This window comes from Geotrypetes seraphini, chromosome 2 (genome assembly GCF_902459505.1).
Source record: "Geotrypetes seraphini chromosome 2, aGeoSer1.1, whole genome shotgun sequence".
Taxonomy (NCBI): domain Eukaryota; kingdom Metazoa; phylum Chordata; class Amphibia; order Gymnophiona; family Dermophiidae; genus Geotrypetes; species Geotrypetes seraphini.
Window position 1 is genome coordinate 402,281,197 of NC_047085.1, and position 18,994 is coordinate 402,300,190.

The 18,994-nt window shown below is 41.4% G+C and overlaps 1 protein-coding gene across 4 annotated transcripts in view; it reads left to right on the top strand.

Moving 5' to 3' along the window:
* SNX13 (sorting nexin 13) overlaps positions 1-18,994 on the top strand; it is a 308,184-nt gene that overhangs the window by 99,129 nt on the left and 190,061 nt on the right. For all 4 annotated transcript variants that reach the window (XM_033930949.1, XM_033930947.1, XM_033930946.1 and 1 more), the window contains 5 exons: positions 346-473; positions 695-796; positions 2,993-3,081; positions 9,244-9,327; positions 14,650-14,788. In XM_033930949.1, the coding sequence (XP_033786840.1) occupies positions 346-473; positions 695-796; positions 2,993-3,081; positions 9,244-9,327; positions 14,650-14,788 (542 nt within the window). The remainder of the gene's footprint in view (positions 1-345; positions 474-694; positions 797-2,992; positions 3,082-9,243; positions 9,328-14,649; positions 14,789-18,994) is intronic.

Consider the following 18,994-nt stretch of genomic DNA (forward strand, 5'->3'; position numbering starts at 1 on the left):
GCTAGCTATCTGAACTGAGGAGAAGCGCCCTGTGCTGGGCGGGAAGGCACTCGCGATTGTGCAGTGCTGCAGACTCGAAACTTCTGAGTTTCTTCAAGCAAGTCTGCTTGCGAGGCTGTCCGCATCCGGCTCTGTGGATGACATCACCCACATGTGAGATTAGCTGCCTGCTGTACTGGATAACACCTGTTACGGTAAGTAACTGTGCTATATACTGTATATATTTGTACTAATTGAAGTGGTGGTAATTCTAGTATTGTTTGATCAGAGGATTAAGAAATATATTTTTAAAAAGGTTACTAAAACTTTAGTGACTGCATAACTTATATTTTTGCTTTCCTTCAGGTCAAAAGAAGTGGATTGGCAACCATATTTTACAACACGTCTAGTGGATGATTTTGCAACACATCTTCGAGTATTTAGGAAAGCTCAACAAAGGACAATAGAAAAAGAAGATCAAAAGCAAAAGAAAGGTAAGCATAAGAAGAAGAAAAAAATAACCTACTTGGGTTTTAAGTAATAATATAAGATGGGAATTTTTTTTTTTTTTTTAAGTATTGTTCAAAACATTTGTAGTTCTCAGTTTTAGCTGTTTTATTATAATTTATCTGTGGTTTTTGTTGTTTTTTTTTATCCCTTTGAGGAAAATTAACATTCCATTTATATACTTTTTTCTCCCCTCCCCTTCCCCCAGATGCAGTGGAAGATTTTGTAGATATTTTTTTTGAGGTGGAAATTGAAATGGAGAAGGAAATCTGTCGTGACTTGGTGTGCTCTTCATCCAAAGATGAGGAAGGTGATAATTATTTCTGAAGCAAGAGTGCTGTGTATGAAAGAGATTTTATAAAGCCCATCACATTGTACGCTAAGTTAAGCTCTAATATCTTTGCTGGTTCAGCTTTGTTCAGGTCATAACAATTATGCCTTTGGGCATCTATCTCAAACAGATTTGGTTTTTATCAGGTTGTGGCATTATAAGCTAAGTATACAGCTATCTAGGATTTCTTCTCTTGTTTAGCATTCTGTTTTGAACTCTGCCCCACTATTGTAGTGATGGCCTTCAGCTAGGGGCCACACCCTATCTATTTCTTGTACCTAATGTAGACTCTGAGCCTGTCCATTAGATCCAGCCATTGATCAATGACTGAAACTGCCTTCTCCCTGGTGCTATGAATCCCAGCCCCAAAGCATTTCCAACCAATCTGGGAAAAAATCCTGGTTCAGGAAGTAAATTCAGATCTGCTTGGCAGTGCACAGCATTTGCCACTGAACTACTAGGCCGACCAGTGATATCTTAAAACCAATCGTGTAAGTGCATAATGTGACATCTCTGAGAAAAAGTGACTAAAATCTCATCCAAAATGTTGAGAATTTCCAACTTTTTATATCATGGGTCCATAAGCAGTCTTGAAAATTATATGTATGAACTTCTGTAACTTTTTTACTTTTCACATAAAAGGAATGGATTTGGACTATTGTATTATAAATTGTTTGCTCTAACAGAATTCATTAAAACCTCATTTTTTGTTTCTGGTGATTTTAGCCACCTTTTCCTAGAGATGGTCACAAAAATCTAAGGGCTCCTTTTACGAAGGCGCATTAGCAGGTTTAACGCGTGTGACTTTTCATCACGCGCTGACCCCCGCGCTAGCCGAAAAGCTACCGCCTGCTCAAGAGGAGGCAGTAGTGGCTAGTGCGGCTGGCGATTTAGCACGTTAAACCGCTAACGCGCCTTCGTAAAAGGAGCCCTAAATTTAAGCACAAAAATACTTCAAAAAAGCTGCAAAACTGTTGCTTAAAGGGACAGGGGTTGAGAGCAGAAGAAACTCACAAAATACCATAAATAAAATTATATATTTATAAATTTATAACACAGGGTCCTCAGAGTGAGGTAGTAAGCTCCAAGGAGCAGATTACAAAGCTGCCACTATTTTATAAGTTCATATGGTCGTTTGAAATCGTTGATGAACAAATCTTTTGAGTTTGAAATGATCTTCCAACTGCCCTAAAGCCCTCCTTTTACAAAGCTGTGCTAGTGTTTTTAGCGCTGGCTGCGGCAGTAGAAACTCTGCAGCCAGTGCTAAAATTGCTACTGCGGCTTTGTAAAGTGAAGGGGTAAGAAAAGTTTTTTCTTATTATATCTTTAGAAAATTGTTAACTTTGTATTTTTAATGATTGTTAAATGAATAATTTTATATGAATACAATATTTATTTCATTGTTGTTATCCGCCTAGAATCTATTGTGAGAATAGTGTGGAATATAAATAAATAAATGAGAATAGAATAGAATATAGTGCTAGCTATAAAATTAAAAAAAAAAAAAATAATAAAACCATTATTTTACTCTTTTGCAAGGGAGAAAGGGACCTTGGTTAACAAATGTCAGCAGTATTAAAAATCATTTTGGTGGCTATAGTATTTTTCTTTCATAGGTCCAAAAAAATCTCTCAGTTTGAAAAAATCTTTTCTGTCTGTTTTCACTTTAAATGTATTTGTGTCTTCAGCTATCACATATTTCAAATTGATGAAAAAGAGTAAAATAAGGTGTCATTTAAAAAAAAAATTGTATAGATTGATTTTCATCAGAGATTCTTTGTGAGTATCTTTGCTTTATCTCAGTGTAATTTGCATGCACAAAATTAACCCATTTGCAGACATTACATTGGAAAGAGATTTTTAAACACAGATGTGACCATAATGAAAAGTACCCACCTTCATTTCAAGATGTTGTAAAAAAAAAAATCCACTTATATTAGACCAAAGAAGGAAAACTGTATTAGATGTATGGTCAAAAAATAATGCAGTAGTATCAAGAAATAGGCTTCTTGCTAATTAGATGAGAGTAACTTGTGTTGCTACTTGGAATGATTCTACTAGGCTAGTTTTGCCTTTTTTTTTGGAGGGGGGTAAATTGAAATATTTTTTTAAAGTATTTTAATCTTTATTTAACACTTGATGTCTTTTGCACTACATTTATTTTTATTGGTCTAGGATTCCTGAAGGATCTTTGTGAGGTTCTACTGTATTTATTGCTACCTCCTGGAGACTTCCAGAACAAGATCATGCGATATTTTGTTGGGGTACATTTTATGTTATTTATACCTTTACAATTTTTAAAAGACTACATTTTAGAGTTTACATGTACCTGTTGCTTAATGTGCAGCCTTTGAAAAACATAGGCAGTTGCATTTTATTGGTACTTTATAACAAACCAAATGCTTGACATTGTATTCCTTCATTATGTAGTGGGATTTTTTTTTCTGTTGCTTCTAATTCAAGTTAAACTGTTGCATGCTATCTTCCTATTGTGTGAATTAATCTCCCAAGCTACTAGACTTAAGAGGTAAAATAATTGAAAATGGATAGTGGTATGTAAATCCCAGTTACTAGGAAACTGATCTTGACACAATGTATACATATTACTTATTTTTCTTAGGAAACATCTTTTCCAATTTAATTTAAGTAGTTTAATGAGTATTCTTGATGTGTGTATTTCTCAAATATCTTTTTCAGACCTTTCAATTACTAGGTACTGTAAAAGATGTACAGTAGTACCTTGGATTACGAGCATAATCCGTTCCAGGAGCATGCTCGTAATCCAAAATGCTCGTTTATCAAAGTGAGTTTCCCCATAGGAAATAATGGAAACTCGCTTTGATAGGTTCCCCCCCCCCACCCTCCCCCCCGAGGGCCAGCAGCGCTGCTCCCCCCCACGAGAACCAGCATTGCTCCCCCCGAAGGCCCCCCCCGTGAACCGACACCCTCCCCCCCGCGATCCGGCACCCCTCCCGTCGCCATTGGGCACACCCCCCCCCGCCGCGACCTTTGGTCCCTTAACCCACCCGAACCCTCCTCTTACTTTAGTGTAGCCTCCACACAGGCACCGGCACCAGCATGTCCTGTGTGTTGGTGCCCAAAGATCTGCCTCCTGTGCTGGGCCTTGAACATATGCGCATGCTCAAGGCCTGAGAGTTCACGTTCCTCTTTGCTCTCCCACCTGAAAATGCTATTTTGGGAATTTTTTTATTTCAGAAAGTGCTGTTTTTTTGCGCCTTTTTGGTGTGAATTATGGTCCGGTGGTCATCTTAGATTCTCAGCGATATTTTTTTTCAACTTTTCCTTGCTTCTTTAAAATTTGGATTTTTGCAAGGAAAACTGCTGGCATGAGGTCCTGAGTGTCTCCTAGCTTGGATACATGCAAAATTTGCTGCTATTTGGGTGTTTTTGCACCACATCCAACATGGCACGGTTGGGGGGGGGGGGGCAGTAGCTACTGGTTCAGCCTCCCTCTCATAGAAGTGGGTGATTACATGCTCAGCTAGCCCATTGGGGTGGTTTTTGCTTTCGGGGATTGATTTTGCAGCGGCAGTAGCAGCTCCCTCAGTATCCTGGGATGGATCCCGTCTGGTCCCATTGCTTTGACCACCTTCAGTTTTTCAAGTTGCTCATAAATACTCTCCTCCATGAACGGTGCAGAATTTACTCCATTTTCTCGTATAACTTTGCCAGACAATCTCGGTCCTTCTCCAGGATTTTCTTCTGTGAACACAGAACAGAAGTATTTGTTTAGCACATTTGCTTTTTCCTCATCACTCTCCACATATCGGTTCCCAGCATCTTTTAGTTTAGCAATTCCATTTTTCATCTTCCTCCTTTCACTAATATATCTGAAAAAATTTTTGTGTCCCTTTTTTACATTTTTAGCCATTTGTTCTTCCGCCTGTGCTTTCGCCAGATGTATCTTTCTCTTGGCTTCTTTCAGTTTCACCCTGTAGTCCTTTCTGCACTCCTCTTCTTGTTTTTTTTTTATATTTCACGAACGCCAACTCTTTCATCTTTATTTTCTCTGCCACTAGTTTGGAGAACCATATCGGCTTCCTTTTTCTCTTGTTTTTATTTATTTTCTTCACATAAAGGTCCGTAGCCATTTTTATCGCTCCTTTCAGCTTAGACCACTGTCTTTCCACTTCTCTTATGTCCTCCCATCCTAACAGCTCTTTCTACAGGTACTTTCCCATTTCATTAAAGTCTGTACATTTGAAATCTAGGACTTTAGGCATTGTGCTGCCGCTCTCTACTTTAACCGTTATATCAAACCAAACTGTTTGATGATCGCTACTTCCCAAGTGAGCACCCACTCGAACATTAGAGATACTCTCCCCATTTGTGAGGACCAGATCCAATATCACTTTTACTCTCGTGGGTTCCGTCACCATTTGTCTGAGCAGAGCCTCTTGAAAGGCATCCACAATCTCCCTACTTCTTTCCGATTCTGCAGACGGAACATTCCAGTCCGCATCCGGCAGGTTGAAATCTCCCAAAAGCAGCACCTCCTCTTTCCTTCCAAACTTTTGGATATCCACAATCAGATCCTTATCAATTTGCTGCGATTGAATCGGAGGTCTGTAGACTACACCCACGTAGATAGAAGTTCCATCTTCTCTTTTCAGAGCGATCCATATCGCTTCTTCCTCTCCCCAGGTCGCTTGCATTTCGGTTGCTTGGATATTGGTCTTTACATAGAGAGGTACTCCTCCACCTTTTTGACCATCTCTGTTCTTCCTAAAAATATTATATTCCAGTATTTTTGCATCCCATCCATGTGATTCACTGAACCATGTCTCTGTGATAGCGACAATATCTAGATCTGCCTCTAACAGGGCTTGCAGATCATGAACTTTGTTGCTTAAACTGCGAGCATTTGTGGTCATCACTTTCCAGCTATTTTTCAGCGGTAATCTCCTTTTTCTTATAGATTTTTGTTTCGTTTCACTTTCTGTTGCAATGCTAAGAAATGAGTTTCTGATATTGTTTATGTTGCAATCTTTATTACCATCACATCTTTTCTTTTGCCGGGGGTGCTCTCTATAATTGTCCTTCACACATACACCACCCCCACCTTCTAGTTTAAATGCCTAGAAACATATTGTCTAAATTTCTCTGCAAGTTTTCTTTTTCCTGCTTTAGTAATGTTAGTGCATGCCTCTACAATCAGAAAGACTGCTCAAATTTAACTTGCATGGGAGGTGTGCAAGGAGGAAACATTTGCTCTCTAAGAGAACATCAAGGCCAGACTGAAGTTTGCCAGAGAGAACGTAGACAAACACTAGGACTTCTGGAATAATGTTCTATGGACAGATGAGTCTAAAATTGAATTATTTGGACACCAGAATAGAGGACATGTTTGGCGTTCACCAAATATAACATTCCAGGAAAAGAATTTTATACCAACTGTGAAGCTTGGAGGTGGAAGTGTCATGGTTTGGGGATGCTTTGCTGCAGCAGGACCTGGCTTGTTCACCATCATAGAATCCACCATGAATTCTACCGTGTATCAGAGGGTACTTGAGGAACATGTAAGACCATCTGTAACAAAATTAAAGCTGTAGCGGAACTGGACCCTGTAACACGACAATGACCCAAAACATACCAGTAAATCCACCAAGGACTGGCTGAAAACTAAGAAATGGAGAGTCCTGGAGTGGACGAGTCAAAGCCCTGATCTTAATCCCATTGAGATTCTGTGGGTGATTTGAAACAGGCTGTACATGCAAGAAACCCCTCAAACATCTCATAGCTGAAAGAATTCTGCATTGAGGGGTGAGCCAAACTTTCCTCAGACCGATGTCAGAGGCTGGTAGATGGCTTCAAGAAGCGTTTCTGTGCAGTTATTTCAGCCAAAGGGGGTAACACTAACTATTAGGGTGTCCTAATTTATTCCTCAAAATACACATTTTTGTGGCTATCTTTTGTTTCTTGAGTAAATCAAGGAAAACTTTTGTTGTTTATCAGCAATTACATCACTTTCTTTTCTAGAGATTAAAAAAAACAGAAAGATTTGACATCAATAATGGTTAAAAAAAAGAAAAGAAAGAACTGAATATTTCATGGGGTGTCCTAATTTTTTCACATGACTGTATGTGATACAGGATTCCATGTTAGGAGTCACTGCCCTGGAAAAGGATCTAGGTGTCATCATTGAGGATACATTGAAACCCTCAGCAATGGGTGGCGGCAGCTAAGAAAGCAAATAGAATGTTAGGAATTATCAGGAAAGGAATGGAAAACAAAAGTGAAAATATTATAATGTCCTTGTATCGCTCTATAGTACAGCTGCATCTCGAATACTGTTTGCAGTTCTGGTTGCCATATCTCAAAAAAGATGTAGTAGAATTAGAGAAGGATGATGAAAATGATAAAAGGGATGGGGCAACTTCCCTATAAGGAAAGGCTAAAATGGCTAGGGCTCTTCAACTTGGAGAAGTGATGGTTCAGAGTTAATGGAGGTCTATAAAATATTGAGTGGAGTGGAAAGGGTAGATGTGAATCGCGTGTTTAGTCCTTCCAATAATACTAGGATTAGGGGACATGTGATGAACAAACCAGAGAAAGTATTTCTTCACACAAAATGTAGTTAACCTTTTCCTATCGTAATAAATTTTATGTTACGCTGGTTCCAATCGTAATTATTTTAGCAAAGTTTTCATTTACGGCTATTGTAAACACAATGGCCCAATAGATGGGACAAATGATAGGTAGAAGGTGTACTGTATGTCCCATGCCATGGGACATACGATGGCAATGACATTTTTTGGAATGTCCCATCATCCGGGACACATGATAGGAAACGGTTAAAGTCTGGAATTTATTGCCGCAGAATGTGGTGAAGTCAGTTAGCTTAGCAGGGTTAAATAAAAGCTTAGGATAGTTTCCTAAAAGAGAAGTCCTATAGACTATTATTAATATGACTTGGGAAAATCCACTGCTAATTCCTAGAATGAGCAGCATAAAATCTGATTCACTACTTGGGATCCAGCTAGGTACTTTGGGATCTAAGTTGGCCACTGATGGAAACAGGATACTGGGCTTGATAGATCTTCGGTCTGTGTCAGTATGGTAATTCTTATGTTCTTACCATGACAGGGTGGTTCTTTGCATACATCTCAAGTGTTTCCGAAAGGTTGTTTCGGAATTTCAACTGAATCAGTTCATAGTTCTACCTGTCTTTTTTCCGAAACCACATTTCCCTGATGAAACAGCACTTCATGCATTGGGCTGTAAATGTGCTCTTGCCAACTACTTAGATTGGACCAAACTTCACAGAACTACCACTCAGTTTTTCCTATCATTCGATCCTAAAAGACTTGAACCTCCTGTCACCAAGAAAACTATCTTCATATGGCTGGTACACTGTAACTCCTGTGCCTGGACAGTGCTGATGCTTGAAGGCCGTATCAGTGACGACTTCAGTAGCCCGTCTACATTCTGTTCCTGTTGAGGACATCTGTAAAGCAACCACCTGGTTCTCAATTTGTACCTTCACATTCCATTACTGTTTGAAGAATCATTTCTGACAGGAAAGTTGATTCAGCCAAGCAGTTGTACAAAATTTATTCTCACTTAAATGCCAACTTACTCTCCAACCCTTTTGGTTTTGCCAGGCTCATGGTAGTTGTCAATAACTCTCTTTTTAGAAGCATGATCCTGGCAGCTTAAGAGTCCCACATGCAAGAATATAATGCCTGCTTCTCCTCAGAAAAAGCAAAGTTACTCACCTGTAGCAGGTGTTCGAAGACAGCAGGCATATAATCTCACAACCCTTCAACCTCCCTTAGTTGGCTTCTTAGCTATCTTACTAAACTGCAGGTCCTATGAGCGGACGTTGGATGAGAAGGTACCAGCACACGCATGGTATGGGCGGTCTTAGTTTTTAAAGTGAGAATACATTTTTAGACACTCTGTGCAGAGTTCTGTGGAAGACGTTGCCCACAGGTGAAAATATATGCCTATTGTCCTCAGAGAACATCTGCTATATGTGAGTAACTTTGCTATAGTGGAAATAGAACTTACTACATTGTCTGCTGATGTATTTACAGTGCAGTAACCCTGTGTACTAACTACAAAGCAGATGTTGGCCACATCTCCAACATTTAACTACACATGCTATACATGTACTATGCATTAATATTTGCACTTAGAAAGCATACATGCATAAACTCATCACACTTTAGTAAATACGTCCCTAAGAATTTTGCAGCTCCATTTTTATATCTTTTTTAGTATGGATACATAGATGCTTACCCTGGCCATGATTTCCATGAAAACAGTTTATAGGAAGGATTGAATGATTTGTTTTTTAGTCACTCATCTAAAATAGCTGTGTAAAGGTGAAGATATAGTACTGACTTTTTGACTTTCATAGGCAGAACAAGATTTGTGATTGATGAATTTTTTTATTTCAGGAAATCCTTGCACGAGGAGTTCTTCTTCCTTTAATAAACCAACTCAGTGATCCTGATTATATTAATCAATATATCATTTGGATGGTAAGTTTGTATTGCATAAACTGCAGAATATTTTTACATGAGCATAGATATGTCTGTGCTGCAGTATCTGTGATATCTATAGACCAATGGTCTTTGCTAGTTTTTAAGTGAAGGCCATTTTGGGTCCAAAAGGGCTAAAGGAGAGCTGACAAATATCTTACTACTTGAGGCCATGACACCAATAACACTCCTCAACATTCATTCCTACCAGAACACTTGGCCTTGGTCTTGGTCTCACATGTAGAACACAAATAAACCTTATGTAAATACAGGACCACAAACTAAAAGTACTAATATATATAAATGAATCACTAATATGCCAGACTCTACATGCAGTGCAACACCAGAGAAATAGAAACAAATGCATTTCTTCCTGAACAGTACAAAATATGGACAGCAGATGTAAATTCTCAAAATTGACATATTTAAATCACTAAATTGAAAATTAAAATAATTTTCCTACTTTTAGCTGCAGTTGCTGGCGCAAAGTCTGGCATGATATGAATATGAGAATCCTGAAATTTTAAATTTTTGTTCTCTTTAGCGAGACGACATAATTCCAATGCTTGTTGGTGCCTTAAGAGCTTAAAGATTATTGAACGCGGCCCCTTTTGGTTGTCAAACCTTTTTGAAAGTATCCTATGGGCTCTTTCTATTTCTAAAGGATACTTCGTTTTAATTGGCAGGATTTTAGGGAGGAGGTTCTCTAAGAAGGAAGTCATATTATTTTTCTCTGAAGAAAATTTCACTTGAAACATGCATGTCGGGAGAGGTAGTTTTAATGAGATTTGTAAAAAAAGGGAAAAAGAAAAAAACAATATTCAAAACTAAGTGATTCAAATTGATTTTTATATGAATAGTTGCACAACTAAGAATTGTAGATATAAAAATATGAAAAGTTTGAAAAGGATAAAGAAATTAATTTATAGACATTTTCAATAAAAGTGGACTGACGAAGACTTTAGCAGCTGGAAAGATTCAGTGCCCAACTGCATTCTGAAGGTCTATACAAAAATTTCTTACACATGTAGATACTATATGTCAAGTGGTCTGCATGTAGCTATATGAGAAATGCAATAAGAGTGCAGAATGTCAGAGGAGGGGCGGGACCGCGACAGAGGAAACAGCTCTGAAGAAGTACAAAGATCTAGCACCGCGATCTTGTTTGCAGGCTGTTCCTGGAAGGTAAACAGTGCGGGGGGGGGGGGGGAAGCGGGAGGCCAGGGGGAACACGCAGGCCTTCCGGGGGCTGAGTTAGCAGTCCTTCGGGGTGGGACAGGCAGGCAGGCCTTCAGGGGGAACAGGCAGGCAGGCTTTCAAAGTGGGGGGGGGATAGGCCTTTAGGGGGGACAGGCAGGCCTTCATGGGTGGGATAGGCCTTCAAGGGGGGAGGCAGGCCTTCAAAAGGGGGGAAAGGTCTTCAAGGGCTTTAGGGGGGACAGGCCTTTAGGGGGGACAGGCAGGCCTTCAAGGGGGGATAGGCCTTCAAAGGGGGGGGGGACAAGCCTTCAAGGGGGGAGGCAGGCCTTCAAAGGGTGGGACAGGCAGGCCTTCAGGGGTGAGATGCAGACCTTTAAAGGGGGGGCAAGCCTTCAAGGGGGAAACAGGCCTTCAGGGATGGTGGCACAGGCCTTTAGGGGTGGGGTGCAGGCCTTCAGGGGGGACAGACCTTCAGGGGAGGGGGGCCCTGGTATAGAAGTACACGGAAGGAGGGAAGGGGGGTTCAAAGAGATGTGCATATGCCGGACTTTGTGGAGGAAGAAATGGGTCTGAAAATAGAGGAGAGGGAGAGAGATGATAGACAATGGGATTTAGGGAGGGAAGGAACAGAAAGGGAGAGAAGTTGGATGCAAGGGATGGTGTGGAGGGGGGGATAGAGATACTGGATAGGAGGGTAGTTGAGAAAAGAAAGGGAAAAATGGTGGATCCTGGGGTGGTAGGGAAGGAGGGAGAGATGCTGGATAAAAGGGTAGTTGAGAAAAGGTGGATCTGTGGAGGGAGATGAAATAAAAGGAAAGATGCCAGACCTCCAGGGGAGGGAAGGGAAACGGAAGGGGAGGACAGAGATAGAAGATAGATGGTTAGCAGGGAGAAAGAAGAAAGAAGGAGACCCTGGCAAACAAGTTATCAGAAGACAACCAGAGCCTGAGGCCAACAAAATTTGAATAATGACCAGACAACAAAAGGTAGAAAAACTAATTTTATTTTCTATTTTGTGATTGCAATATGTCAGATTTGAAATGTGTATCCTGCCAGAAGTGGTATTAGACCGCAAACGTGAGCTAGGATTTAACAGAGAGAGGAAAAGTCTTTTTTGTTTGTTTTATTTTGTTTACACCACAGCGCTAGTGTGGTTAGGAGAAGGCAAAGAGGGTGAAGAGGCTGAAAATAAACCCACCAGGATGTTTGAAAAAAAACACCCAATTGGGCAGGAAAATCGAATCAAATCGAAAAACCAATTCAATAGGCTGAATCGAATCGAAATTTTTTTCCTGAATCGGGCAGCACTAGTTAGCATGTTGTTAGTCCTCACTGAACCCACTTGCTTCTCATAGGAGTTGACTTCTCTCGGTATCAGCTATGTGTGGAACTGATATGACACCCTATGATACCACCAGTAAAGGGAAGGCCTTCACATGGATGGAGACAGAAAGGGAGTGGTAAAAGAGGAAAAGGAGATAGCTGACAGGCTAAACGAGTTCTTCACTTCAGTTTTCACGAGGGAGGACACAACCAACATTCCAGAACCCGAGGAGATCGTAAAAGGAGATCAGGATGAAAATCTGGTCCAACTAGAGGTGAGCAAGGTGGATGTCCTCAGGCAGATAGACAGGCTAAAGAGCGACAAATCGCCAGGTCCGGACGGCATTCACCCAAGGATATTCAAGGAACTAAGGAACGAAATAGCTGAGCCACTTCGACAAATATGCAACCTATCCTTAAAAACTGGAGAGATTCCGGAAGACTGGAAACTAGCAAATGTCACGCCCATCTTCAAGAAAGGCTCAAGGGGAGACCCAGGAAACTACAGGCCGGTGAGCTTGACCTCGGTCCCGGGAAAGATGATGGAAGCGCTGATTAAAGACAGCATCTGGGAACACATCGAAAACACTGGGCAGCTAAAGCCAAGCCAGCATGGCTTCTGCAAGGGCAGGTCATGCCTCACAAACTTGTTATACTTCTTTGAGGGGGTAAACAGCCAGGTGGATAAAGGGGAATCTATAGACATCATTTACCTTGACTTCCAAAAAGCCTTCGACAAGGTACCACACGAAAGACTGCTAAGGAAGCTATGGAACCACGGGGTGCAAGGGGAGGTACACCGATGGATCAAAAACTGGCTGGCGGACAGGAAACAGAGGGTTGGAATAAAGGGCCATTACTCAGACTGGCAATGGGTCACGAGCGGAGTTCCGCAGGAGTCGGTGCTGGGACCGCTCCTGTTCAATATATTTATTAATGACCTGGAGGCAGGAACAAAATGTGAGGTTATTAAATTTGCGGATGACATCAAACTATACAGCAGGGTTGAAAACACGGAGGACTGCAAAAATCTCCAAAAAGATCTGACAGCGCTGGAAGAGTGGGCCAAAAAGTGTCAAATGAGCTTCAACATAGGGAAATGCAAGGTCATGCATGTAGGGAAAAAGAACCCGATGTTCACTTACAAAATGGGGGGATCACCGCTAGGGGTGAGTAACCTTGAAAGAGACCTGGAAGTGATGGTAGACACATCATTGAAGGCGTCGGCGCAGTGCGCCACAGCCTCAAGGAAGGCAAACAAAATGTTGGGCATCATTAAGAAGGGTATCACGACCAGGACGAAGGAAGTCATTCTGCCACTGTATCGTGCAATGGTGCGCCCGCACCTGGAGTACTGTGTCCAGTACTGGTCGCCGTACCTCAAGAAGGACATGGCGGTACTTGAGAGAGTCCAGAGAAGAGCAACTAAGCTAATAAAGGGAATGGAGGACCTCTCATATACTGACAGACTGGAAAAGCTGGGGCTTTTCTCCCTGGAAAAGCGGAGACTTAGAGGAGACATGATAGAAACCTTCAAGATCATGAAGGGCATAGAAAGAGTAGACAGGGACAGATTTTTCAAATTATGGGGAACCACAAGTACAAGGGGGCACTCAGAGAAATTGAAAGGGGGAAAGTTTAGAACAAACGCCAGGAAGTTCTTTTTCACCCAGAGGGTGGTGGATACATGGAACGTGCTACCGGAGGATGTGATAAGCAGGAACACGCTACAGGACTTCAAAGAAGGTTTGGATAGGTACCTGGAAGACAAAGGGATTGAGGGGTACAGATAGGAGTAGAGGTAGGTTATAGGGATAGGATTAGAGAATTAGAGGCAGTTACAAAATCAGTCAGGGACACTGTTCAGGCAATTAGGCCTGATGGGCCGCCGCGGGAGCGGACCGCTGGGCAAGATGGACCTCTGGTCTGCCTCAGCGGAGGCAACTTCTTATGTTCTTATGATTGTTCACTACTCTAGAAAACTCTTGCCACTTGAAGAGCTTTGTTTACATTTTCTCTTCATTCTAGTCTCTATTTAATTATGTTACCCACTTGTAAGCAGAGGAGTAGCCAGACAGCCAATTTTGGGTGGGCCTGAACCCAAAGTGGGCGGACATCTTTATCTCCCCAACCCCCAGCCCATGCAGCAAATTTTCTCTCTCCCATCTTTCCATACCCCAACCTGTGCAGCAAACTGTCTCTCTCCCCTACCCCCGGACCATGTAGCAGATTTTCTCTCTCCCTTTCCATCCTCCCAGCCCATGCAACAGATTCTTTCTCCCTCTCCCTTCCAAGCCCATGTACCATTTCTTCAGGTCACCCGCAGCAGTTTCTACACTCTGCCAGTAACTGACCCAGAAGACTTCCCTCTTATGCAAAACGCGAACACGTCAAGGTAAGGCTTCTGGGTCAGCTGATGGCAGCATGCACAAACTGCTGCTAGTGGCCTGTAGCTACTGGGTTACTGGGCCTGAAACCAAATCGGGTAGGCTAGGCCCCTGCTTGTAAGGGTTCATTCTCCCGACCTTGTAGAATATTGGTTAATGGTAAGCAACTTTAATATTTCTGTTATAATTTGATTTGTGAAGTCTGGATTAAATGACCATTTATTTCATTTGGTAATATTTATAGTTTGAATTTATACCATTCTGGTTTCCAAAGTGCCTCTTTCCTATGACTGAAATGCCATAAAAATCATATGTTTCAGACAATTCAGATTCCAATTGGAAGATCATTGGGCTTTTGTCCTTGTTGTCCTTGGATTAAAGTGCGAAGCTCTTATTTTTCAATTTTTTCCAGATTCATGATTCCAATTACAACTATGAGGCCTTCATGAACATTATTAAATTAAGTGACAATGTAGGAGAGTTGGAAGCTGTAAGGGATAAGGCAGCAGAAGAACTTCTGTATCTTCGTTCCTTAGACACAGCAGGTGATGGTAAGCTACAGACTATTAAATTAAATTAAATGAAACTAAATGTTTGCTTTAGCTTAAATATCATGGAATCTGCATTAATACCTTTCTTGACTGATTATTCATTCTTTTTATTTTTTGGCACAGTAGTACCTCTTCACCTATGTGCTAGCTCTTTCAGAAACAGTGCTAGGATTCTGGCACCATGAACCTTTATTTATTTATTTATTTACAAGATTTGTTTAACTACCTTTCCAATGCCAATTGAAGGGAGAAGGACTAATGCTGGACAAGGTGGAGCAGGGAAGAGGTGCTGCTGGACAGGGGTAGGTAAAATGAAGGGAGAAGGCCTATTGCTGGACAGGGGGAGCAGGGAAGAGGTGCTGCTGGATAGGGGAGTGGTAAAATGAAGGGAGAAGGGCTGCTGCTGGACAGATGGAGCAGGGAAGGGGTGCTGCTGGACAGGGGGGGTGGTAAAACGAAGGGAGGAGGGCTGCTGCTGGACAGGGGAGCAGGAAAGGGGTGCTGCTGGACATGGGAGCAGCAAGCGGTGGTGGTGGTGGACAACCGAGGAAAGAGGAAAGAGAGAGACAGATAGAAAGAAAGATAGAGAGCGGCCAAGGAGAGAGACAGAAAGAAAGAAAGACAGACAGCAGCGGAAGAAATAGAGACACACACATCTATTCTAGAACCCGTTAATATAATGGGCTTATAGACTAGTTATTAATAATAGCATTGCCATCATTATTAATAACAGCATTGTCTTTAGCATACCGTTGCTGACTCAGGGTGTGGAAGGACACAACTTAGGTAGCCGGCTAGGAACCTTCCATTTGAGAGTCCATAGCACTGCTGCTGAACTACCAGGCCTATCTCTGTTCAGTTTTTAAGTGTTTGTGCCGATTGTAATTTAATTGTATAATGCCCTGACACTAAAGGCCAGCACTTCATCTGTTTGTCATTATTCACTGCCACCCTATAATTCCAAGGGTCACCAACTGTTAACATCACGGAACTTCAGAGATGTATTAGTGATCCTTTTATAAAATTCTTCTTGTGAATCTCATTAGTCATTATCTTGTAACTGTTAGTGTAAAAAAAGGTGTAAATATATTGTTGCCTATATCTTTTGTTTCCATTATTTTCCAAATTTGTCATAGTTAGCTTGGTTAAATTTATATAGTAATTACTACTACTACTACTGCTATAACTACTATTAATAATACATTTCTTCGAAGACAAAAAGGTATAATAATCTCACATGTGAATGACATCATCCATGGAACCTAGAATAGACAGTACCAAGTTCACTGTCGCTTTAAATTTTTTAAGGCCGTGCCTTGATGTTGGTTTGCAGGACCTGCAGTTCTTAGTTTTATGCAGTGCTGAGAAGATGTGTCTAGAAAACTCTTGCTACTTGAAGAGCTTTGTTTACATTTTCTCTTTATCCTAGTCTCTATTTAATTATGATACCCACTTCAGTGCATCAAACTCTTTGATGTTGGGTTTTTTTTTTTTAAGTTCCTTCTTTGGTTTAATGTGACTACTTCAAGCCCTTTTTTATTTTTATTCCTGGGAGCATCTGTTGTTTTTGGATACTTTTACACTTGAGTTCCCGGGATTTTTGAGACCTTTGACTTTGAGTCAGCCATTTTTCCCTTGCATATTTCAGTCATCTGGAATTCTGCTTAACAGAATTATGAACTACCAGTTTTATGTGTCCATTTATTTTAAATCTTTGCTACAACAATTATCAGACTTTGAAGAGTTCATTCCTCAAAATAATTTCCAGTGCATTAAGTGAGACATTCTAGACCAGGGGTGGGCAACTCCGGTTCTCGAGGGCCGGAATCCAGTCGGATATTCAGGATTTCCCCAATGAATATGCATTGAAAGCAGTGCATGCAAATAGATCTCATGCATATTCATTGGGAAATCCTGAAAACCCAACTGGATTCCAGCTCTCGAGGACTGGAGTTGCCCACCCCTTTCTAGACATAGAGTTAATTCCCTTTACTCACATGGGTAGCAGAAGAGAACTATAAGTTTTTCACTCCGCCTAGGGATAGTTTTGTGAAAATGTTCTCCATGTTATGGGAGTAATTCCTGAGCTTCTTTGAAGCCTATGTTGACGGTTATTAGTACTGTTTATTTGTTTTGAGCAGAACACTTGTTTAGCAAGTCGTTGCAGGTACCTCTACTTCACAGAAGGTAGTGCCTCTCTATGCTTGGGTATGGACTGATGGGAGGAGCTAAGCTAGCATGTGATGTACCTTAGATGTGGAGTGAAAAACTTGCAGTTATCTTCTGCATCCCATGCGAGTAAAGGGAAATAACCTTATGGTCTAGAACAGGGGTGTCCAACCTTTTGGCTTCCCTGGGCTGCATTTGCCGAAAAAAATGTTTCTGGGACCGCGCAAACACTTCAGCAGGACAGAGGAGGGAGCCGGCAAGACAGTAAACATCCGGGGCCGCAGAGGAAAACACTGCATCGCCTTCGACCGGGGCCGCACAAAATACTTCACGGGGCTGCATGCGGCCCTCGGACCACAGGTTGGACACCCCTAGTCTAGAATGTCTCACCTATCTACTGGAAAAGAGCTTACCAGAGTAAGTACATAATCTTCTTTTAAAGACATTTCAACAATTATCTAAAATCTTGTTCACTACTAGAAAGTTCATGTCTAGAGCACTTTTGATACTTTGAATATTTCATCCAGTTCAAGAACGCCTTTGCAATATACCTTGCAAAGTAGGTGACCCGTTTGGAGAAAAACTTGAGGAAAAATAACCCCCTCCCCCCACAGAGATACTATGACAGCTTTGTCTAAATGACAGACCTCCTGATCTTCATTATTCATAAGATATACTACCTCTTCCATATGTTCATATTAGTACAAAACTTAATGTTGCTACAACCAACCTTCTTCCTCTTCTGTTACACCTACTACACAGTGACCTCACTCAGGCTAACAAAGACCCCAGAAATTACAACCTCAGTCTTAGTCGAAAGAGCAGTCGTTTTTTTTGACTTCTTTCTAGAAAATATTGCCAATACTTCCCTAATTCTTCTTCACAACCTTCCCTTAGGAGGCAGATTAATCTTTTTTCACCAGCAATAGTGGGTACTTTTGGGTCATTTCTCAGGGTTACGCCCTATGCTTGCTCAGAAAGCCTCCAAATCACCCACCAAGAGAGAGTCTTTTTTTTCTCAACTGCTCCAGGAGATCTCTTCTCTTCTCTAGCTAAATGCATTAGAACCTGTACTTATACAGGAAAAGAGCCAAAGGTTCTACTCCCAAGTATTTCCTGATTTTAAAACAGACCAGAGGCCTTAGACAAATCTACACCTCCGAGGCCTCAACAAATACTTGATGAAGGAAAAGTTCCCCATGGTCTCTCTGAGAATCCTTCTACCTCTATTGGAAAAGGAAGACTGACTTTGCTCTCTAGATCTCAGAAGCCTACACTCATATATCCATCCTACATGCTTACTCTTCACTTTTGAATCAGAACTCGACACTTCCAGTACAAGGTCCTGACCTTTTGTCTGGTCTCAGCCCCTCATGTCTCCACAAAATGTCTAGTAGTAGTGGCAGCCCTTCGCTCATGGGGATTTCAAGTTTTTCTCTATTTAGACAATTGGTTGATCAAGGCTTCATCATTGCTACTAGCTCAGCATGCCATCAACTCCACAGTTTGTCAACTGGAGCTCCTAGGGTTTGCCATTAACTATCAGTAGTCACATCGGTGCCTTTCTCAGACCTTCAAGCTCATAGGAGCTCTATTAGACCCACTCAGCGACTAGCTTTTCTACTGAGAGAGTTGACAATCTGACTTACCTGGGCCGTACAGTCTCCACCATTCCACATATTACTATACTTCGGATGCTGCGCCTTCCTGGACACATGGTGTCCATAGTACATGTCACACTGTTTGCTTGTCATCACCTCAGAATTCCATAGTGGACCCTGTTAACCCAATGGTCTCAAGCCATGGGGCATCTGTCTGCTCCTCTCCAAATCACCTCAGACCTCTGCCAGTTCCTGCAATGATGGATAATTCCTCACAACCTTGTTCAAGATCTTCCCTTTCAGTCCCCTTGTCACTACAAAGTCCTATCCACAGATGTTTCAATGTTAGGATGGTGAGATCATCTGAATGGCCTCCACACTCAAAAGACTATGGTTTCAACAGGAGAAAACTCTCCATATCTATCTTCTCAAACTC